Source organism: Seriola aureovittata, chromosome 3 (assembly GCF_021018895.1).
Source record: "Seriola aureovittata isolate HTS-2021-v1 ecotype China chromosome 3, ASM2101889v1, whole genome shotgun sequence".
Classification (NCBI taxonomy): Eukaryota; Metazoa; Chordata; class Actinopteri; order Carangiformes; family Carangidae; genus Seriola; species Seriola aureovittata.
The window spans coordinates 3,240,674-3,264,899 of NC_079366.1; the positions used below are offsets into that span (position 1 = coordinate 3,240,674).

Genomic DNA, 24,226 nt, shown 5'->3' on the forward strand with positions numbered 1-24,226 from the left:
AAGGTGATGAGGAATGAACCATGACTCGTTGGAATTGTTCACCTCATCTGGGCTGAGTATGGTGACACAAACTCCATCTATAAGTCTTTGGATATCTGCTTAGAAGATTTCAGCCTTGAGAGGTGCCTTTAACAGTCGTTGCTTGGTGCTGTGGAGTGTTGGCATGACTGCTTTGACAGTGGCTTAAAGTGGCGGCGCATACTTAACATGGAGCAGAGGCTTAGGCTCAGGTGGCGATTAGAAATGCTGTCACGGGATACGATTGCTCTGACAGGGCTAGTTGACCTGCTGTGAAGGCGCCTTTCAATCAAATGCTGTTCTGAAGGCTGTGTCAGAGGTAGGGATGTCACAATATCAGAAATTTAGTAGTCGATACCAATACCAGTGAAATTCCACGATTCTCGATACCTATTTCAATACCACGGTAAAAAAACACAATAAATTCCATGTACTTTCCTTTTCAGTCCTTTGTTGATACGAATAAAAAAACAAAAAACAAAGAACAATGGCATAGAGCCTTCAAGAATTTACAATAAACAGTGCTGTTGTCATGACAATGTTGTCAGTGACGCGGTAATTAGTGTTAATGTTCTTTTACACTTTTTTGGTAGACTACTGTCACTTTTAAGGTACACTTTTGCACCATGAGATAAGTTGCTCATACAGGTAAGGACATCCTGCTTGTGCACAATGAGCCCTAATGCGCGAGCAGGCACGACGAGCACTCATTCAACTGCGTACCTAAATACCATGTCAATCTTATGTTACTTTCCTAAGAGAGTGACTACCAATATCATCCTGTGTCGGTACTTTTCGGTGCCTTCGATACCATGAAAAAACAGGTACTGTCCAGTTTTTTGCCACGTGGCATTGACTTGGTATTGAAGTATTGGTTCTGGTGACAATCCAAGTCAGAGGAGTCACATAGAAGTCGACTGATGCACCAGTGAGGTGAACCACATCTTGATGGATTGTTTGAAGACGGAGATACTCAGCTTAACCTTTGAGCTCCAAGTGTTGAGTGGCAGCAGGTAGTATTATCGTTCGTTCAGTTCCATCCTCCAGGATAATAGGTTAGATTAGGTTTTCAGCGACTTGCTCCCATGGCGAATGATGATTGGCACCACTTTGAGATACCTTTCCTCCTTGCTTGGAGTTACTGAGCAATGCGTGATCCCTTGGCGTGATGAGGTAGACATGAGGACCTGGCTTGGCGATGGCATGGAGATCGCTGGGGTGAACCTCCTGACATTCACTGCATGCTTTCTTCATGGTGCAGCTCTCTTGCTTGTGGCTGGGGCGACTGCAGTTACAACAATGATGGCCTTGCTATCCACTTCTCGACCTCCTCTTTTTTTGAGCACTGGACTATGTTTGGACAATGTGCTAGATATTGCTTGGCACTCTTATAAAAGAGACATATCTTCTTATACTTCTGCTGCTTGGCGTCAGATCGAAGCATCTGCACAGGCTGATGGCTATCAGATTTGGGCTTTTCAGAACCATGATAAACAGAGAGGCCAGTTTGCGATGCCTAGTTGCAGAAACCCGCCTATCTCTTTTGGGCGTCTGCACATTCAGTCCGATGGTGCTGTTCCATTTTTGCAGACAGTCTTTGAACTTCGGCCTTCACCCTGAGCCAGTCAGAGAGGTCTCGAAGGTTGTATGGGTTTAGGCTGTTTGTGTTGAGACGACCTTGGGCCTGTAGGTGCTCCATGAAGCCATCCCTCATTTGCTTAGGGAGCTTACTAAGGAGCTGATCAACATCACATCATCCACATCACTTCCATCCCATTAGGCCCTTCCAGTGATTTCAGCATTCCCACTAGTAGGAGAGGAGAATTCAGGATCGCTGAAGTCTTACTTTGTGTGAGTTGATGTGGCTGCCCATATTGCCGCTGTAAGGCCTGCATGGCATATTGTCCGCAGGACAGGGCCATTAGTCTGGCTTCGTCCAGAACTAGGTGCTCCATAGGAACACAATATTTGTGATGTTCAGAAAATTCTGTGTGGGGACCTAGTAGGGGATCCAGTGCCATCTTCAAGTCAGCGGATTCTCTCTCAATGTTGTGGACCAAGTTAGGCAGCTCAGGAACTGGGACTGGCTGCCTGGGAATCTGGAGAGTGTATGGTGTCTGTGGTGATGTATACTGGAGCTGGAGGGCATATTGTATGGGCTGATATGGTGTTGGACCAGGTGTTGGAAGCACAGGATGATAAGTTGGCTGAGTCAGTGGGGCAGGCTGATAGCTGATAACCCAGTTGTGGTTGATGGCTCAGCTGATGTTGAGGCACCTACTTATACTGGCTGTGTAGAGATGCCTGCTGGAGGCTGATGTGTTCTATGCAGGGGCACAGCCGGTGTGCATGGTGATTGCTATGTAAGTTGCTGAGGTGTGCCTGCTGGATCATGGCCCACTGACTGAACCATAGCTGCAGCAGGTAGTTGTTGTGCAGGATATGGCACTGTTGCAGTCTGGGGTTGATATGTAGGATATGCTGTTGGCATAGCTATGCTGGAGGCATAGCTTGAGTATATTGATATGCTGGATATGCAGGTGTCACTGGTGTAGGCTTATGCATGATCACCACATGCAATGACACAGGCTGAATTGGCTGATAAGCAGTGCGGTACCACTGCAGACATTTGTTGGCTCACGTGACCCACTGCCTGCATCACTTAGATGACCATACTTGTCACAGTGGGAGCTGGCGGCCTAGAAACTGCTCCGAACAGCAGTGCAGAAGTTACTGTCGGTGGTAGGGACTTAGTCAACATGTAGCTTTTCTGTCTTTGGCCTGGTGTACAGGCTTTTGTTGCTGGAGACTGTAATGCTGCAGTTGTTGTGCACAGCAGCGATGTTAGTGGCAGCTTATCTTCAGGCTGAGTAGGTTGTCTTGGCTGTATGGGTAACAGCTGCTGCAGAGTGGTGCTGCTGCCTGATTCGGAGTTCAGCCAAGGTGAGTGGTTCAACGGCACACCTGAATTGAGATGTGTCGATTGCTGTAAAGTAGGAGGACCAGGCCCATTTACGCTGAAGCTGTATTCAGTCTGCTCAGAGGAGGTTGGTGACTGGGGACACGTATGTCCAGCTGGCCAGGTGGGTTTCTAGCAGTCACTGCCATGTCCCATTGACTTACCTTATCGACTGCGAGGGGAGACAGGGAAGGGGCCCAAGTGCAGTGTGTGGCTGGTAATCTGTAGTGGCAGTCTTGGTCTGCACGCTGAGGGACTGGAGCTACTGTGCACTGGCACTTTCACTGTCATCTTTGAGGGGTGCAGTATAAGGCATGAGGGATATATATTTATAGTTTTGCAGGTGAGCTGGAAGCTGAGCTCGTTGTGCTCCTCTTCCAGCTACTGCTGTTCTCTGTGTGTCCATGGTGCTGTTATTCTTGAAGTAAATCCAGCCAGACCGATATTGAAGATTTTGGATTTCTGATATGTAATGCTGGGACCACTTTATCCACTACAGCAACTCCAATCAGAGAGTGAAGACAGACACAGGGAACAGTTCTTGCTATTTGATCTTTATATAGATTCATATTGTAATGGCAGGAATGCGCCAAGGAGTATTGTCACAACGGTCCCCAGGTCTTAGTGTTTTATTTCCTGTTTTATTTTGGTAGTTTCCCTCTTGTGTCTTTACTTTCTCCTGGGTGATTACCTGCTTTTTCCCTGATGTGTGTCACCTGTGTCTCGTTATCCCCACAGTATTTATGCCCGGTTTGTCCCTTTTCACTTTGCCAGTTTGTTTTCTTCCATAGTGAGTTACTTACCAGCGTTATCCTGATTGCTACTTTGAGAGAGACCTTTTTGGTGGTCAGCAGATGCTTCCACCTACGGGCTGGGGGGAGTGTTGACACAGAAACAACCAGATGGCTCCTGGAGGCCAGTTGTATTCATCTCATGGAGCCTGAGTGCAGCAGAATCAAGGTATGCTCAAATAGAGAAGGAGGCCCTCGCAGTGACCCGGGCAAGTTGCACACCTCTATGCTGTGTGGATATTTGTATGGCCTGGACTTCACAATACGCACAGACCACAAGCCCCTTATCACACTCCTCAAGTCAAGGGCATTGGATGACCTTCCACCAAGGATACTCAGATTCCGGCTGAGACTGCTCAGGTTCAAATTTGACATAATACATGTGCCAGGCAAGGATCTAATAATTGCTGACACATTGTCGAGAGCACCACTGCCAACAATGTTCACCAAGGCAGAAGAGGACCTGGAAAAAGAATGTAAGGCGTACGTTCACAGTGTGATGGCCCAGCTTCCTGCAAAAACTACAAAACTGGATCAAATCAAAGAGGCTCAAAACAAGAATGACACATGCAGACGCCTCAGTGGCCTCATAAAAAGGGGGTGGCCAGATCACAGGCGACAAGTCAATGAACTGTTACTTCCCTATTGGCCAGAGCACTCAGATCTGCATGAGGCTGAAGGACTGATTATGAAAGGTGAGAGACTGCTTATTCCAGACCACATGAGACAGGATGTACTACAGAAACTTCACCAAGGGCATCAAGGAATCAACAAATGCCTCGCCAGGGCAAGAGAATCGTTCTGGTGGCCAGGTATCACATCACAAATAAAGCAGATGATGGAACGATGTGAGACCTGTACTATGGAAACCCCAAGACCAGTTCAACCACTTATCACAACAAACTTACCAAGCAGACCATGGCAGAGAGTGGGAGCTGACCTCTTTCAGTGGAGAAATGGAGATTATCTGGTCTTAATTGACTATTTCTCCAGATACATAGAGGTGTGCAACTTGACCAGCAGCACATCAGCCAAACAAGTGATTGACAGGTGCAAAGCTGTCTTCACAAGGTTAGGGTGCCCAGAGGTTCTGATCTCAGATAATGGTCCACAATTCTCCAGCCATGAGTTTGCTCAGTTTGGAATCGACTTTGACTTCAAGCACGTGACAAGTAGCCCCAGGTATCCACGCAGCAATGGAGAAGCTGAAAGGGCTGTAAAGACTATTAAGTTACTTCTCAGCAAGGAAGGGGACTTTCACAAGGCTTTGCTGGCGTACAGGGCTACGCCCCTCGCTCAAGGGAGCTCCCCAGCACAACTGATGATGGCGAGGAGGATCCGAACCCCAGTTCCCATCTCAGCTGGACAGCTACAGCCACAGTGGCCAGATCTGCAGTCATTTAGGGAAAAGGATGCAGCCCTGAAAACACAGCAGCAGCAAGCCTTCAACCGGCGACACCGGGCACAGACTCTGCCCACTCTGACTCCTGGGCAGAAGGTTTGGATCATACCTTCAAAGACGCAAGGTACGGTTGTGCACAACGCACACACACCACGCTCTTATGTGGTGGATACACCTGGGGGACAATTGCGCTGCAAACGATCTCATCTGAGGGTGGTGCCGACGTCACAGGTCACCAGGTCAGGGAGAGTGGTTAACCCTCCAAATAGACTGGACATTTTAAAAAAGTGTTTCTTGTTATGTCCTGAATAATTCATGCTCCGAGCTGAAAATGCAGTTCTTATAATGTGAAACAGGTTCTATTTGCGTTATCAGAGGAGCGAAACCCTTAGCTAAAAGGCAGAGATGTAATGGCCGGAGTGCACCAAGGAGTGGCGCTGTGGGACTGTGGGGTCAGTGTGTGTTCAGTAATGTCAAGCTGACGAGGTGTGTTGATAAAGTTACAGAGATAACAGCATGTTGTTGTTCTTGAGTTATAGTAATAGAGACCAACAATACACATATATAACTGGTAGGCGACATTTGGTGGTCGTAATAATTATGTGACGTGGTATAAAGAGCGACAATGTCCACATCAGAAAGAGGTTGTAGCGAATGGATGGATAAACAAAATCATGACAACCAAGACTGTGTAATGTCGAGGAAGTACTTATTTTAACCCAAATCACAATTTGTGTATAGGATTGTTAGAGAGATGTCACTTTGCAGTCCCACACAGTTCTATGTAGCCTTTGAGTCTTATAGTTCGTTGTTTTGGTTGTCCGCCCCACAACCTCAGCTTTCATCAACCTCATTTTTTAGCCAGCAGCTTTTTCTGCAAAAAAGCAGCAGACTGCCAAAGACTAACTAAGGTAACCTATATTAGAGTGTTTGGTATAAGCACTGGGTGGCTACAACTCCAAATAAATGCTAAAGGCAACTTTGTAAGTCAGTGGTTCAGAGGCAAAATAAAGCCTTTTCAGAGCACTTTTTATTTTAATCTAACATTCACAATTGAACTGAAAGCAGGGGGAACATGTAGGAAGCTCAAATTTTCTGTCTGGTTGATGTGGAGAAATCACTTGTAGATTCACCATATTTCTCTTGACTCTCTTTCCTTTGAACTCTTCCTGTTGCTAACCAGCTATCCATCTTGATTCTCCAGTTTTGCCATGGATGTAATTTTTAGGGCGGAATCAGACTGAAATGGGTAACAAATACGTATGTATTTTTGAGAGTTTTTTAAAAACATTATTTATATATATTTTTTTCTATAATTACATATTTTCACCAAAACTATAGTGTTTTGCAAATGATTTGTCGACCAACATCCAATACCTTCTTGGACCACCAGTGGGACGCGGTCCACATGTTGGAAACCACTGTTATAAGGTGATATTATGTCCATGCAGTGTTTGAATTTGCTTTCTTTGCTGTATTTTGAAGTATTTTTATGAACCGGCATTGCTTCATTCTTGCTGTGGCATGTGGCTCATCGTGACCACTTCCTTCCGAAGGGCTGTTTAGAGCTCTTGCCTACAGAAACATGATCTGTTGACCATGCAGCCAGCCTGCTGATGTATCCCAATTCTTATAGGGATGACAGATTGACTGATTTACTTGCTAAAGCCCTTTTATAAAACTGTATATTGCAAAGTAGAGCCTCCGCCAAAACCACATCCCTCCCCAATAAATTCAGGGGCCGACAGGGTGTCTAGTTAGTCATAAATATGCATGGTGGACTCAATTACTCAGTGTGTTATATGTACAGCCATCCTGGCCATAGTTTATTGTGAACAACTTCCAGAAACAAGCACGTTATTTATTTGACTCAGGTGAAGGAATCTGAGGTGCAGGGGTAATTGTCACCAGTTTTGGAGGGATTTGTTTTTGCGTGGTTCCAGGGCAGTAATGGCTTGTGCTATTTTGGTGATTGCAAACAGTCGATTCTATTTCATAGGATAACACAGGACACTGCACTTTCCTATCATCAATGCATTAATCATTTTTTTCCTTTTTAACTGTTTTCCCAGTAAGTTCATGAAAGAAAGCATTTGTACAGAAATCCCCAAGAGCAATTGCCCCTTGATAGAAGAGATGTGTATTAATATCCAGTGCAGTATGCTTCCAGTAATTATGGCCAATATAGATATAGCAAAGATGGAAGATGTTGAGGTTTTTCTAAGAACTTGTGTCTGATGTTTAACAAGACCAAGGGAGTTGTATTTGAGCTCTTTAGCCAGAAGCAATGATGCAAAGTCAATCTCTACAAACATCCAGCCTTCCTCTTTCTAAGTAGATGTAAAATATGTGGTTTCTGTCTATTTTAAATAGGTGGTTTAAAATCTAACCACCACATTTAAGGCACTGCTAACCAATTATATTCAGACAAACATAATTTCTGCATTATTTTTCTCTAAACTCTCTAAATACCAGACATAATTCATAAACACAGTATGATTCTGTTGCCTCTTGTCATTATTCAGCGACATCTCACATCAGGGAACAGATGCTAAGAGCTGGTGAGAAGAGAGACAGACTGCTTATTAGGCATGCTCAAACTGAACTAAACGACCACCCACTGTCTTGCAATTATTCTGTGGTCTCTGCCTCAAATTACAGTTTAATTGAACTTTTTACAATCATACCATTGCAAACTATTCCTCAGGTCAAAGTTGACTGGGTGACGAAGGGCACTGAAACTTAAAGACATCATTAGCACGACCCTCTCATAATTATCTTCTTAGGCTGGCAGCTGTGCTCAGATGTGAGGTCAATTAAAAATATACTTATTTGCATGGAGGTGCATGTTAGTGGGTGGTGTGCAATGTCATCCTCAGGAACAAATGAACCAGTTATCTCCAAACTGAAGTACGCCAAAGGATATGTTGCCATAACAGTGTACAAATTGTCATCATTATTTTTGCCAAGAGACAGAGAGGAAAGTTCAGTGTTAAATCAAGACTATGTAAATTCATAAACAAATTCATATTTAATACACATTCTGTATTATATATTGATTTATTATTGATGTATTTATAGCAAAAATGTGTCAAGTGACAATATGGAAACTATGTGACAGAGAGAATTGTCAATGTAATCTGAAGCTCCCTTTGGTTTATGGAGCTGTATAGTGATTTCCAGCTTAGTGTTTAGCTGTCCTGTCCTGTCGGTTCACCCTCACTAGCCACAGCAGCAGCTTTTTTCAGTTAACCAGACTAGGTCAAATCCTATGTCTGGACTGCCTATGGTCAAATCCTGATTTTATAACTGTGACGGCGCCTTGAGACAGACTATGTTTCTTATTTTGTCTCTCACACAGCTCACAGCCTCCATCTGGGATTCACAATAAAATGTAACAGACTTTTATTAGAGGCAGGCCTTTATGTCTACCTCCCTCTGTTTGATATGTAGAGTTGGTTATAGTCGTTAGTACGAAGCCTCGTTAGCGATGACTTCTCCCTCTCCCCCCCTCTCCTGCTCTCTCTGCTCAGTGTGTCTTATGTTTAGTTATTTCTCTGCCTCCTTTAGTAATAATGATACATGGAATTAAAGTAGTTTATTTGCTATAATGGAGGCGAGGCTCAGTGTGTTGGAAGTGCTCCTCCTCTTCCCTGCAGTTCCACAGCAGCCAGGAAACCAGAGCGGCTCGATAGACTGCAGCTCGGCACTCTGCTGACCAGCAGTGGACATTTCATCAGTCAGTCACTCAGTAAATCAGTCAGTGACATTCGCGATTATAGAGCTGGCCCCGCTGTTGCAGTACAACCAAAACACTATAAACCCACTGTATAGTTCCTGCTCAGAACAAACTAGAAGACAGACAGAGTTAGCGACTAGCAGGTGAGCTGAGCATATTTAGCAGCTAATGAATAACCAGATATTTCCTTCAGGCGTTCACAGAGCGCTAAAACTGAGCTAAAAGAGAGTGAATATTGGACTTATATTCACTAGGTGGCCAGAATCATAACTCCAAATGAATGAATATCTACAGCCTTACTCGGTCTGGTAGGACCAATAGCCAGGAATCAGTTTATTGACTTTATTATTTGCCTGTTTACACATCCAGCAGACATGGAGCACCAGTAATGCTTATTTTGAGTCATGTTTCTAAGAGCTACAAAAGTCCAGTAGTGCAATATTTACTCCACCTTATTCTCTGTTTTGTCCTGACCAAATATTGGTGGGAAATATCTCCAATATTTTCAACAGCTAGTTGTTAACTTTTTTTCTGCTGTTTTGTGCTAGGCACGTCGCATGTGGGTTTGTCTGAGCTTTTTTTTTTTTTTGCATACTGTGGCTTAAAACGAGGCTGATGAGAGCACTGATCAGTGAACTCAATTAAGTTGTGGCTGGAAACCCAAATGAGCTGATAGATGCTTCATCCTAGTGCTCAGAGTGAAGTAATACCAGTAGTGGAAGTATTGTGTTAGATTAACTCTCATTACTATAACAAAGTCGTTTTTTGTGTGTAGTGCACTGCACTTTTTTTACTGAAGCATTTTACTTTGCTATGTACACTGACCACAAACGTTAGCGTATTTTTCTCTAGTTGTTTTGGGGAGCAGTTGAATTACAGATTCACTTTGCTAACCAAGTTGACTTGGCTTGACTTGACTAATCTTTGCTATGCTAATGGTACCGGACCCTGTTGGGCTGGTAACCAGTTAACCCATATGTTAATGTAATGATAACTATTCAAAAACAGATCAAAAACATTCAGATAACGATGTTTTTCTTGTGTCTGTGGCATATGTGACCAAGTTGAAGTGTATTGCGTTACTGTGATGTGCTGCAATAATGTAGGTTAATACAATGGTCCATCGGGATGTTGTGATTTTTCAGGTTAACATTATGTTTAGGTAAGTTAAATGTGATTAAAACAGTAACGTTAAATTCCTATGTTCTCATTAGGTAGTTGGATGAATACATGCTATATATCGTTAGTGAAACTGCTGAATAAATTGTGTGCAACTCTTGCACACTCAAATCAACAATGTAAACAAATTCACAGGTTGTACGATTTATTTACTGCAATGAAAGATTAGAAGATCAAACACCATGATATGATCAAAGTTGTGACCGACACTACGGTTAAGTATAACATTTAAATTGCTGCAAGCTGGGGAGTAAAACTTCCTCATCTTAATGTGAAGTGCGTGGAAAACCCAAAAAAGAAAATCTCTCCTCTAGGTTACTTTGAAATGAACCACTGTCGGTAATACTGTTACACCGATGTCTCTCTTCCACTTTGGTGCGTCTGATATTCAGTATGAGGACCTTCTGTTAGCGCAGAAGACTGTTTTAAGATGAGTCATACACACACGCCAGACTCTCTTTTTAGAAATGCTGTTCATTCACAAAATGATTATATCACAAAAAAGGTAGATGTGTGTTCTTATGTACAATACACAATGTATAGAAGAATATTTGTTGCAGTTTTTTCATTTAATATTGTAAGTTCATACACAGTAGTCCTTCACTGAAGCTAACATTCATGCACCTGTCCTGATAAGGTATTTGTATGTGATACACATGCCAAGCTGGTGTATGTGATCCCCCACGTCTTAACTAAATTTCCTGTCTTTGACTTCATTTCTGCTGCTGTTAGATAGATGATGGTACTAACAATATAAAAGTAAAAATATAGTGAACACATTCACAGGTGAAAGTAGGCTATTCCTGTATTTGACATCGAAAGTGTCTTCAATAGGAAACAGCTGGAACTGGCCAACCAGAAGTTCACCCAGGAGCAAAATGTGACTCCTGTAACAGATGTGTACTGCTGTTTCCACTTCAGTCTTATGTATAGCCATACAAACTCTTTAGTGAAGATTTGACATTTAGATTTTCAAATATTTAAATTAAGTAACTGATATTTTATGTCCTTGTATCATCTTTCATTTGATGGAGACTTGCAAAATGTCAGAGTAGCACAGCTCATGTAAATTAGCTTTATTCATAACTACAGTTATTGTGATTGAATAATGTGTTTGATGTGCCTTTGCAATTTGTGATCATAGTTGAATTGAATTTTAAATAAACCTTAAGTGATGTAACAGCAGTGAGTGCATTTCCCATTAACTACAGAACACTCTTGGTTTTTCAAGGAACAAACTTGCACAATTTTATTGTCAAATTTATGTTGTTGGTTAAAGCTAACATAGAAAAAGTCTTGTAATTATTTACACATTCTGGCAAAACCTTTAACAGTGTATTCTTGTAATAACATCTCCCCCTTTTCTGTTGTTGTTAGTTCTATAATAATTGCTATCTCATTTATGTAACTTGATATTGCTACATAAAGTCTATGGACAACCCACTGTAGTGTCCTGTTCTTTTTATTATCTTGTTCCATTTATACCAATGAAAATAAGCTAAATAACAGACACACCTCTCTGAGCTGTACAATGCAATACACGTCAAAACAACACCAAAGACTACACACTACAGTACATCCTCTAAAATTATTATAATGTTGAATCAACACCTCTCTACAACAATTAATGATTATTATAACGGAAGCTTTATTGCAGGACCGTTGTATTTGACTGCAGTAGTTTTAGCTAGATAAAACCCAATAAAGTGTCAACTGTGTATTTTTGTAATCAGCTGTATGCACAGGCTGCAAAGAGCCTGACTGGAATTTATTGTTTGCCATAAAACATTTTTACAACCACCCCTTCCCCCTTTAAAAAATGTTACACAGTAAAATGTTTATCCATTAGTACAGTTTGACATAAGTTATTTTACTTCTACTTGAGTAAAATTTATTTTAAGTCACAATACTCACGTTACAGTAGTAGTAAGTCGTAAAGTAGTATCATGAGACGTGATGGGCTGCGGCTAGCTGGTTAGCATGCTAACTTAAGTAGAAGAAAAGAAGTGACCGAAAAAGAAGAAACAGAAAAATTGACATTTGTGTTGTTTTCCATCGCTGGAGACGGCTCTTGGTGAGTAAACAAATGAAGTTTGATTTCAGTGTTCAAAATTCAAAACTGTTTGGGTCTCTATAGTTAATTTCCTCCTTCAAGACAACTGTATGGGAGGTGAACTTTTATATAACTTATCTGTTTACATTTTATTAAGGCTTAAAGTTCCGCATGATGAAGGTTGCAGTCACTATGAGTGACAGGGGGATGAGCATATTGGCACAAATCGTCATGCACAGAAGTCTCGGCTCGACACCCGCCCCACCTCTTTACCCATTTTTGGATTTAGTCAAGAGTTAGGAGCGGAGTCAGGCACTGCCAAGATGGTGACAGTGGAGCAGCGTCAAAACTGCTTTTCAGAAACCTATGGGTGATGTCATTGAGGCTACATCCATCTTTACTTACAGTCTACGGTTCTTATGCCATTGATACGGCTTAAAGACTGTAGAACATTGCTTTTGTATCTTCAAGGACCTCTTGCTTACTCAAACAATGTCTCTCAGTGACAAAGAAGTGATGCTGGCTGTTCCGAACGACACCCTTGCCTGAAGCATTGATGAGTAAAAAAAGAGCCTGATCAGACTATTCATATGAAAGCGTGGAATCTCCTGGAGTGATGTGCTTTTCCTTACGTTCATGAATAAGTCATCTAGAGCACAACCGCTGAGGTAAACAAATCAGCAAGATGAGCTCCAACTGCTATAAGAGAATTGAGATTGAGATAAGAGATTGTTCATGTTTAGTCCACTGACTCCTTATAGAAGGCAACGCTGTGCTTTACTTCCCCTCTTAAGGTTGTAGGCATTTTGAACATCCAGCACAGTGGCCTAAAAATGAAAGTCATTAATAATTATCATTGCCTCACTCCAAGGATACTGGCAAGGTTCCTGAGCAGCAAATATTAATATTTCAGCCCTGGTAGGAAAGCTTTTAAAACAGTCACTCATTTGGCCCTTCAAAAGGATTAAGATGAATCTTGTTCTTCCTCTTACCTGGCTTTTCAATCCCCCTCACCATCACCTACTTCACCCCCTCCTATGGTTGATGTTGATATGAGAACTCAAGATTTTAGCAGGAAACGGTGTTGACAGCCTCAGAAATGTGCCCCCACCACTCTGCTTGTATTCTTCTTGAGGAAATGAATAGAACAGCCAGTCTGATGAATAGAAGCTAATGGCTTGTTTTTGCTGAATAAATCCTAGTGAATAAACAGCAGGTGGATTCAATTTCTGCTCTAAATATTAGAAGCACAGCTGATTATGTGACCAATCACCAGCACTTTACAGAAGAATCAACAGGATGTTGAAAAGAGGGGGATTCCATGGAAAGCAGAACACATCTCAGAAGAGTCTGAAAGCTGCTGTTAAGAGCTGGCTTTGTGTGTGAAATATGCACATTTCCTAAACTGAATGAATGAAGTCACTGTGTAGTGAAATGCCTCCTTCAATAGACAGAGAAATCCTTCCTTCTTCCTCAGTTGTTCACTGACAATTACAATTTCAACAAGCCACAATAGCTGCTTCATTTGGCTATTAGGTATGTCGCAAGAAAACATCAATTTGTGGCTTTTATATTTGTTCTAAGCGAATTAAGGAGAGTGCAGTAAGGATTGAGACTTGGCCACAAAAGTGCCATTGGAAACTGGGCAGTGGAGCATAAACTGCTCTAAGATAAAGTCCAATGTGAGGGGAATGAATAAGAACCCCTCTCTGCTAACAAGCGATCTCTATAGAGAAGAAGTGAACTTGAAATCTCAATGTAGCACTTTTGGGCAGGAAGACTTTCACACTTTGCTCGTCTCAAGGTCACTGTATGTGTTGTTTGAGACGACAGTATTACTCAGCACCATCCTCATTCATTTGGAAGATCCCTCACTTTCATAAGTTTGGAGCCTCATAGCCATCTTAAAACGGATTATCCAATTACTGCTTCTGAAATGCCTTGACAATACAGAGCAGAGCTGCGGTCCGGCTCAGCCAATTTGGGGAAACTGCTTGAAATTCAATTCATGAATTTGAAATGGAATCCTAACTAACCACTGGTCCATTTCTGTAGGCTGTTTTTTTCTGTTTTTTGCCTCATGAAGGATTGGCTTTGATTTAGGCTGCAGTTAGCATCTCAGACACTCATATTGTTATGGGTGGATGGTTTTGCAATTAATGGCAGACTAAGACACAAACATGCCAAAAAGTGTTAGAAATTGAAAGATGCTGAACTCAGATTTCGAACCCCCCCCCCCCCCCCCCCCCCCCCCCCCCCCCCCCCTTTCATGAGCCCACGGCAAACTGATTGCTCCTGACCCTATGCCTGCTCACTTCTGTGAAGGAATACCAATAAAGTATATGTTACTGGGAAAATTATTTATCTGGGGTAACTTTCCATTTGAGTCGAACACAGGGAATATAAAAGAGCCATTTACTTAATCCTCCCCTCCTCCCCTTCCCCCTTGCTTTGGCTTCTTTTTTTTTCTTTTTTTTTTTAACTTCCGTCCTCTTTTCAACTCCAGCTTGTTCACCTAGAACCCTTAAAACACAAGCTTTGCTTTTGCATTTGTCCTCTTTTGTCTCTGGCTCTCTCGTTACAAACGGGAATGTTTTGGCTCGGAACAAAAGTCCATCACTGTTTCTACCACAGAGTCCAGCTCTTGTTTGTGTTAATGCTCTAAAGCTTTTAATGGGCTGAAGTAACCCTGGGAGGTGAGCAAGGGAGGGGGAACAATGTTATAAAAGTTGAAGAGAGACTTTATGAGTCATTGTCATGGTTTGAGTGAATGACTGAAATAATATGATGAAAAAAAGGGAAGGTAATTTTTTTACATGTAGTGTTTGTCTGAATAACCAGACAAGCTACAGACTTGTCATAGCACCTTTTCAATCATGTTTATGTGTGTGAAATAAAGAACTGCGAGGCACCAGCTGCCTCTGGAATGGCTTTCAATCACGTCTCTCTTTACTGTGTTAAGTTTGCATGCAAGAACATTTTCATCTGATTTTAGAAAAGCTTACTCCCTTGTTATGTATTCGTAGTCCGAAGGTGTCCATACATATCAGACAACTCAGGCCTGCATATTGCCTTCTGCAACATCCTCAAAAATCCATTTCTGCTATTGGCAGGACATTGATTCCCTGTGAATGGATGGTTAGTCCAGGCGGGGACAGGAGATGATGTGGTGTGAGACGGTTACCGCAGCAGACACACACACACACACACACACACACACACACACACACACACACACACACACACACGCACGCACGCATCAGAGAACTGGTTGATAAGTGTCTGCGAGCCATGTGGGCCCTATTCATTGCAGCACCATTAATCCAACACAATATGTCTGCTTAATGCTGTGTGCCATGAGGAGAGGCAACACTTATCATGTTTAACATCTCTGGTAGGACACGGCTGTTGAGGATTGCTCCCAAAAAAGGGAGGGTGTAATCACACTTCACTTTTCCAGCGTAATTTAAAGAGTCATTTCATCCCCATTAGTATAAAACATATTTTCTCTGCAAATAGTTTTGAGGTATCTATATGCAGCTGTTACAATGCAGCTAAAGGCAAGACACTTCATGGGTCTCAGTTCTAGGCCAAACAGAATCAAATATTACATCGAATCGATTCGGCTCTGAGGAGACTCACTGTAAACTCTGAACATCTGGTGAAAATGTGTATTTTTCTGGTAAAACAAAAGCACAGTCAATTGTGCTATAGCTAAAGTTGCTTGGCAGCTGTTGCTCTGTGGTGTAACAATTACAACTAAGATGAGAGTGAAAGCCCAACACAACCCTACCACCAGACACAAACTTCAATACAAAGCTTTACAGTGAGTTTAATCTCATTATTTAGCTGTCTAGGCCACAACTTTTTTCTGTTTTGTTTCACTCTCACCGCTGTCACAATATTGTTTTCAGCCAACACGTTCTCTCTACCAAACTCATCACATACGGACACTTGGACTGGTTCAAGCATAAACCTCCGAGGCTGAAACATTGAAAGTCAGAAACAGTGAAGCCAACACTTAAGTACCAGCAACTGCAGTTCCTCTAACGACCACTAGAGTCTGGCTCCAATAGTGAGTCAATCCCCATAGACTCCCATGTTAAAATATTCAACTTTACAGCAGAAATAAACATGTTTACAGCCTGGTACAAACACAGTTTTGGTCTCTAAAGCTAATTTCCTCCTTCATGAAAATTGTTTAACGCACCTGCTGACATTTTATTAAGGCTTAAAGTTATGTCAGTGGCAGGTGGGTGAGCGTATGCTTGCCACATGGAGACACATCTGGACCCCTTGCCGTCACTTTTTAACGCACTGGGTCTCTCCTTAGCATCATTTTTAAAAATACAGAGGCAACATAGTTTTTGAATGAACCGCAGCAGAGTTGCCAGGAGGTAGTCGGAGTGGATTGCAGGTGTACAAAGCCAAAGTTACACCAAAGACCAGGGCTTGTATCCAGAATCCTGACTGTGGTTAGGTTTAGTCAACAAAAACCTCTTTCGTAAAGGAGGAGAGAGAAGGCGGTTATGGTTATGTTTAGGCAGTCACAGCACCTGCTTATGGTTAGGGAAATATTGTGGTGTGGTTTAATACAGGGTTAGGGTTATGGGGCGAGACCGCATTATGGTTTTTAAGTAACGGTTTGCTTGATTCATTCGCCAACTTTCAACGCAGCAGAGAACATTGGAAGTCTATCGGATTGCCCTTCACCTTGAAAAATTACACAAAGGGGTACCCAGTACATTGAAAAGTGACGCCAAGGGGTCCTGACTCATAACCAGGCATCCACATGTGACAATTTTGCAGTGACACTGCCCTCTTTCAGCAGCAGCAGACAGCTGTTCTCAGTGTAAAAAACTCTACTCAGTAGCAAACAGCAGACAAACAAAGTTAACAACTAGCAGAGGGTTGGTAGAGACAAAAACAGAGCTAAAAGAGAGTGAATATTGGCAGAGGTTGACAAAGTACAAAACTCTGTTACTTGAGTCAAAGTAGAGATCCTCCTGGTCACATATTACTCCAATAGCCTACAAGTCAAAGTTGTTCAGTCAGTTTTTTACTTGACTTAAAGTACTGGAGAACTTGATTTTACTAATACTTATATTCAAAAGTACATTTTTTTGTCAACACATTGCTGTATTGTTCCACATGTACAGAACCTAATGACTCTGAAACAACCTGCTGAATGCACTTACTTACTTGTATAAACCTGTAGAATGGATTGCTGTCAGTAACATTTCCTCTGCATTTTCATCAGCTGACTATTAGTAGGTTATGTGTTTGCAATGGCTTCACACCGGACAAATATGACAACTTGGCAGGCAAAACCATAAGGAATCCATAAACCAACCGACCATAGCAAAAAAAGGCAACTACTACAAACTGTGTGTTTTAAAGTTTATCTGGAATTAAACAAATGTTACATACCCTAAAAAGCTTTCACAAGTTGGACAGCAGTGTTTTTTTAGGCAGTGATGAAGTTTGGTTGTGGTAAACACAGAAAACATTTAAAACGAAAGAAATCTTTTTTCGTGGTCTATCACATTTTCAAATAAAAATAAAATAAATTCCACTGACTAAAAGCTCTGCTTCAAAATAACAAGTACTTAGAAATGTAGTGGAGTCAAAAGTACAATATTTGTTTTTTAATTGCTGAAATTCTCAAGTCAAGTACAAAAAAAAGAAAAATGAACTGGAAAACAGTTCTCAAGTAAATGTACTTCATTACTGTCTACCCCTGAATTTTGGATTTATATTCATCAAATGGACAGGGATGATCATGTTGCCCTGTATCTGTTTGATGTGTAAATAAGCAACACAATTATGAGCTGTGGATTCATCTAATTTGTATTTAATTCCCATAGGGATACTGAGCCACAGCAAAAGGTAAAGTCAATTATTTGACTTGATCAAATATCATAAGTTTGAACCTCCCACTGGCGCTAACCTTCCCAACTTTTGTGGACAGGTGGTGCACCATGTACAGCTCCCTGCACCAGGATCAGGACCTTGGAGAGGGCCTCAGACACTGAGCTTTCTGCTGCTGTACCCAATACAGTAGAAGTGAATGGAGTTTTATTTATGCTTTTTTTTCACATGGTGACATATAATTATTAAAAATAACTTCACAGAATGTTTTTAGAAACTGATTCGCAGGACACCCAGCCATCTAACGTCCAAACTCCACCACACGTGATCACCAGCGTACATTTTTTGAGTTTGATGACAATGTTCACAAAGTCAGTGAGCTCCACAAAGTCAGAGGTGATGATCTTGACCCCGTCCATCCCGGGCCTATGAGCCTCAACCCAGGATAGGATGGTAGGCAGTTTTCCCTCCACCAGGCAGTTACGTATGCCCCCAGACCAGGCTGCTCAATTTGGATTTAATTTGACTTATCCTTTAAACACTGATGTGATGGGAAATGCAACAGTGTTTCTGATAAGTTCCACTGGATGATGAATTAACAATAACCAAACAATAGAAACATTTTTGGAGATTAAGATTAATTATTTTCATTAAAAAACCCAGTGTTCATACAATTAATTTAGATAAAAACCATTATACATATTACAATTAAAGACAAGAATTCAATGAAATTACCCTTTAATGAGTCACACAAAGATAAAAAGGTGGGAAAAGTTAGATTTACCCTCAGATAATTTAGTCCTGCTCCAACAGCAGAGAGAGGATGAGTGTGGCAGAATGAGCAGTACCAGGCTGGACTGAGAACTGAGTTATGAGATGGGTTATTGTCAGCCAATCTGCTCATGTTCGACACACATGTTCAGAAGACATGATGCAACATGTGCTGAGAGGAAACATTCGTCTGAACAGGACAGAAAAATGAAACGTTTTCACAGTCGGCTGTTTGACACTAATTCTATATTCCTTTACTCTTCAATCATAATTTTGTGTAGCCTGTAGATGTTTTTCCTCGTGGTAAAATTAATCCCCTCTCAAGGCAAAATCAGCCCATTTTTATTCCCACATGGCAACATCCATGCTGTGAACTAGAAAGCAGCCAGCTGTTGTAGTAGTCCATGACCATTTCTATATCCCTTTGTGCTACTAAGTGCTCATCAGCAATCACCATAACCTCCAGTCATTAGACACAGAGCTGCAGGGCCAATATCAAAGAGATGAACTTCCACACTTGTTGTTTCAACTGTTTAAACGCTCCATCTTGTCACCTGAGACACTCTGAATTCTTGCTGCAACAAAATTATGCAATTAAACGTGATGTCTGTTTTTTTTTTTTTTTTTTCTTTTCTTTTCCTTTTTTGCTTAACATTTAAATATTCATGATTGAGTCCAGGCTGCAGGTTTCACATACAGGTGATTCTCCAGCTTGCCCCCTCAGTCTGATAAACGCAGAGCTGTCATATCATCCCGCAGAGATGCAATATCAGTTTCAAAATAGAAGCACATAGAGATGTGTTGTGTAAAAAAATCTCTTGTCCCTATGTGGGCTGTTGAATTCTTTATTGCCGTTTAATAAGTCATAGAACCTGCCATCCCTGACACTGCACTTAATTGGGTACATATTAAAATGTTCCAAATACCGGAAGCCCACGTGGGGGCCCAGAAGGACTGAATCTGAACAGGTTCATCATAGGTAAAAAAAAAAAAAAAAAATTCAGTGTTATTTGCTAAATTGGGTGATTTGCTTTCCTTGGAGGGAGGGTGGTGATAAAATCTGTAACAGGAGAAAAAAAAAAAAACTACCAGGAATAGCTTCCTCAGAAAATGTGGCTGTGAGGATAAATAAAAGAGCAGCAGAATAAAATCATTGTATTACTGACTGCTTTAATTATACCCGACCATATGGTGGAAAATAACAAATATGGAGAAAGACAGTTGCAACATTATCCTCCATCTCTTAGTCTGGATCCTCAGCTCCTCCCCCATGCGTGCGGGGCTTTATTTGATCAAATCCTTCAACTTGGACCACTTAGGTTCAGCCGCACTTTTTTGCAACACTGCGTTTGGGCAACGCCACAACTTGCGCAGCAGTTCTTCGTCCACAGCCGAGCGACAATTAACACCCCGGAGAGGCAGAGAGAGGAGCGGGTAAAAAAGGACTTCTTGCATTCACGGCATCCTTCTCTGCCGCCCGCAATGGAGACGGGGGTCATATTTTGCCCTAAGTGGCACAGTGCGCTTTGGTTTTTCATTTTGATGATGTTCTGTTTTTTTCACGCCTTCAAAGCTGAGATAACTTGCAGGTCGTGCCAGCCTGGAAATAAGTGGCATGCACAGGAATTACTGCTGAAATTTGACAGAAGTGAATTCTCGGCGGGGCTGAAAGGAGAAGTTTTTGGACACGGAGACGGAGAAGGGAGAGCCGGGGCTGCAAGTGCCGAAAGTCGGCGGCTCCGTTGTGCGGCTGGGCGCGATGATTGCGCTCCAGCTGGGGCGGGAGACACGGAAACAAGGCTGAAACGGAATACAGGCAACCTGCGCGCCAAAGATGAGACCGGCGAGAGCGAGTTTTCAAAGATTAAAGTTTCATACGTAGAAACGAGTGGTCAGCAGAGGAGCAGCGATGGTGCCGGTTTTACCCGATACAGAAAGCGCACAAGGAGGGATAGTGCTGATGAGAAAGTCAGACCCCCCGGTTCAGCTCAAAGTCAGGACCCGGGAGAGGGCACCGGCCAGGCGGCTCGGCGCAGAGTGACGCGCTCTGAATTGCGCTGGAGCGGCGAGGAGCGGAGAGCCGGTGGTCAGAGGCAGGAGGAGCTAAAACTTAATAGTTCGACATTCGCCTTGACCGGGGATTCATCTCACAATCAGGCTATGGTGCACTGGTCCGGCCAGAACAGCAGTGTGAGTAATGTATCATGTCCACTTTAAGCATCATTCATTCAGTGGAGGGAAATGTGGATTATGTTCGCTGTCAGGTTGGCAGCCCGTCCTCAGGAGAACCAAATCTCTGTCTGATACGCCGATAAAATCCGTGTGTCTGTCTGTGTACGTGTGTGTGGTGTGTGTGTGTGTGTGTGTGAGAGAGAGAGAGAGAGAGAGCAACAATCTCTCACTTCTTTAATCAAATTGTTACTTCCTGGATTATGTCAGTATCATTTCACATCAGTGTGTTCAACAGCAACAGACTGAATACACGGCTTTCAGTATTGAAATGGATTTTAATAGCCTACAGAACATCATGAGAATCTCAAGTCAGTGATCGAATTCTACAATTTAAATTGAGATCATTCAGATCACAAATTAAAATCAGACCTAAAATTATTAGATGAGTGTCATATATTTGTCAAGTTGTAGAAGGAGAGAGCGATGGGAGAGGAGAGGGCTTTTTCTCCCAGGAGCTTCCTCAGTCTGAGCAGCTGAATTGATGTCAGGATAAAGCTGTTCACGTTGAGCACAGAGTATTTTTGACCAGAGGGCAGGACTTTCAAGTAGTGCTGTAGGTTGTGGGAGAGGTTAAGCAATTTCAGCCCTCCTCCTTCCTTTTCTGAAGCCAGGTTTCCTGAGCCACAGGCCCAAAGCACCTGCATGCTTTGGAGCTGAGGAGCGGCCTCTCTCCTTTGGCCTTTTCTGCTTGTTGGCCTTGGATCCCCTTCACGTGATGGCAGGAATGAGAAAATCAGGGTTTTGTCAACATGGTAGGAGCCCTGGTGAGGAAGGGCTGATATTTACAGGTGTTTCAGACGTCTGGAGCAGACAATTATCGATTTGCATTCAATCACACGCGTTCAGTCGGGTCACAACTGCTGGAGTTTATTACAATGTCTTCCACTTCAAAGTAAATAATAATAGAACACGGGAGAAAGTTGGTGTGAGAGTCCAGTCAGTCATGCGTGTATATGTCAGAAAACAGCATCTTTAATTTTGTAGAAATCTCTGCAAGAGTCCCCGAAGATCCTCCATCTCCACGGAGCATTAATGTGTAGTGTAGCTGGAAAAGCTGCTGGATGTGTCATTCAGCACAGTGTCGTCCATGGTGCAACATTTTATTGCTTGTTTTACCAGCTGGCTTTTGTGCTGCATTTTTGTTCCCTCTCTTCAGAGACAACAAATTCTGGATGTAGGAGAAGAAACCCTCCCCGAAAAAAAAAACCCTTGTTTTATGATGTATCTGAGCACGAGACAGAACCTATACAAATGCATTTCATGGATCCCAAGTGATTATCGTAGCCTATAGATTATTACTTTAAACTTTAATTAACATTGGGAGAAGAAGGTCTTTGGGAAGCTTAACCAAAAAAAAAAAAAATCTCTTGAGCACAGTTCAAATGTGTTCACATTCATTTGCTGCGAGGGCTGATATCTTGATACGACTGCTTTTTCTTTTTCTTCTTCTTCTTCTACAGAGTGAAAATATAATTAGCATGGACTGCGAATCGAAGGCAATATAACATAGAAAATCAACTTTTCTCTTTCAAAAAAAAAAACTGAGCGCTTTCCCCAAACTGAATCTCCATGACTCGATGTGTTGACTGCTCCACAACCGCACAGCTCAGTGTTACACCCACACCATTTAGCCCTGTCTGTAACAAAACCAATTACAGTCAAACATGTATCAACGGCTCCCATGCCCAGCACTTCTGACTGAAATTCCATCCTGCGCCTCAGATGTTTGGCTCGACAAACTGTAACTCGTGACAAAAAAGTGACCTCACAGTGGAGGCAAGAAAAACCCGAAAAAGTCAGAAACGCTTGTGAGGATCTCTCCGTTTTTCATTGTTATTTTTGCCTCTACTTCTGCCAGTTTGTGTTTACCCTCAAAACAAAAACAGTCATTACTATTTAGCAGCCCTGTTTGATTTTGAGATGCGAATAGATGCTCCATGAAACAATTTGCCCCTATTCTTTCAGTTGACGCAAACAACTTACTCGAGGCATGCGAGGATAGAGGATCCTGCATTAAATATGTAGAGTTGTTGCTATAAGCGGGAACAGACCTCCTCAGTCTTTACAATCTGAGCTGCTGTATAAATAAACAGATGAGTTAACAACATGGTGTGAAGCTAAAGTTAAAAGGATACAGCTGCTCTCAATATTTAACCTTTAAGGCATTTACAAAGCCTGTCTTTCAGGCCTGCCACATTATTGGAAGCCGGCCTGTCAGATTGGATTGAAGGTTATAATTATGACTCATGTGGTATTGGCCACAGGGGTCATGTAAGTCTTGTACAGCAATTACAGTAAAACACACGTATAGTGGTAAAAAAAAAAAACCACACACACGCATCAGCTGAATGGACTGCACTGAATTTAGTACATGGTGGAAAAATGTCATTATAATAAGATAAGACACAGGATTCCATAGGTTAATAATAATAATAATGAAGATATTGATAGATACTTTATTCATCCCCATCCCAATTTCAAATTGTCCACTATCTAATATATATATATACATATATATATACGTATATGTATATATATTTGTGTGTGTGTGTGTATGTACAGTTTATATTTATAGTCCATTATAGCCACTGCCTTTGACTGAGGCGTTATATAGCCTGATGGCAGTGGGAACAAACCCACCCTATTAACTGCTCTATTATCTTCAATAATAATAACAAACTTAACAAACTTTAATTATATAGCACTTTTCTTAACAAGGTTACAAAATTGCTTAACAAAAGAAAAGGATTTAATTGAAAACAGCAACTAAAAAGAAAAACAAACTAAAACAGATGTAAGTTAATTAATTAATTATCCGTATCATGGGAAAATAAAACATATCAAACATTCATAAAAGCTATCTGATAAAAAAACTGTTTTAAGAAGAGTCGACTGTTCCACAGTCCGGGGCTCAAACAGCAAAGGCCTGGTGACCTTTAGTCACCGGCTGAGACCTGGGAATCACCAGCAGAGCTCCTTTATCGTCTTTATTTGTGCTTCCATATGAATTATGAGCAGTGTAAAGCTGTGAAGGTTCAGAGTTCAAACTTCTCTCTGGGGTAAACACTAAAAGTCAGTGATCTGACCATGACATGAGCCGTGGCTACAGTGTTTCATCAAACCGTGTTTTCAATTCATTCCAAGATTTCCTTTGTAATTTGGTTAGAATATGTATTTTGGTGTATCCACTTTCTTGCAACGGTTTTTTTTG

At 41.9% G+C, this 24,226-nt stretch overlaps 1 protein-coding gene across 1 annotated transcript in view; it reads left to right on the plus strand.

Annotated features, from left to right (window-relative positions):
* Positions 1-19,975: 19,975 nt before the first annotated feature.
* The window catches only part of LOC130165963 (VPS10 domain-containing receptor SorCS1), a 169,733-nt gene continuing 165,482 nt past the window's right edge, over positions 19,976-24,226 (plus strand). Inside the window, 2 exon segments of the mRNA XM_056371164.1 lie at positions 19,976-20,135; positions 20,138-20,973. Coding sequence (XP_056227139.1) covers positions 19,991-20,135; positions 20,138-20,973 — 981 coding nt within the window. The 5' untranslated portion in view covers positions 19,976-19,990.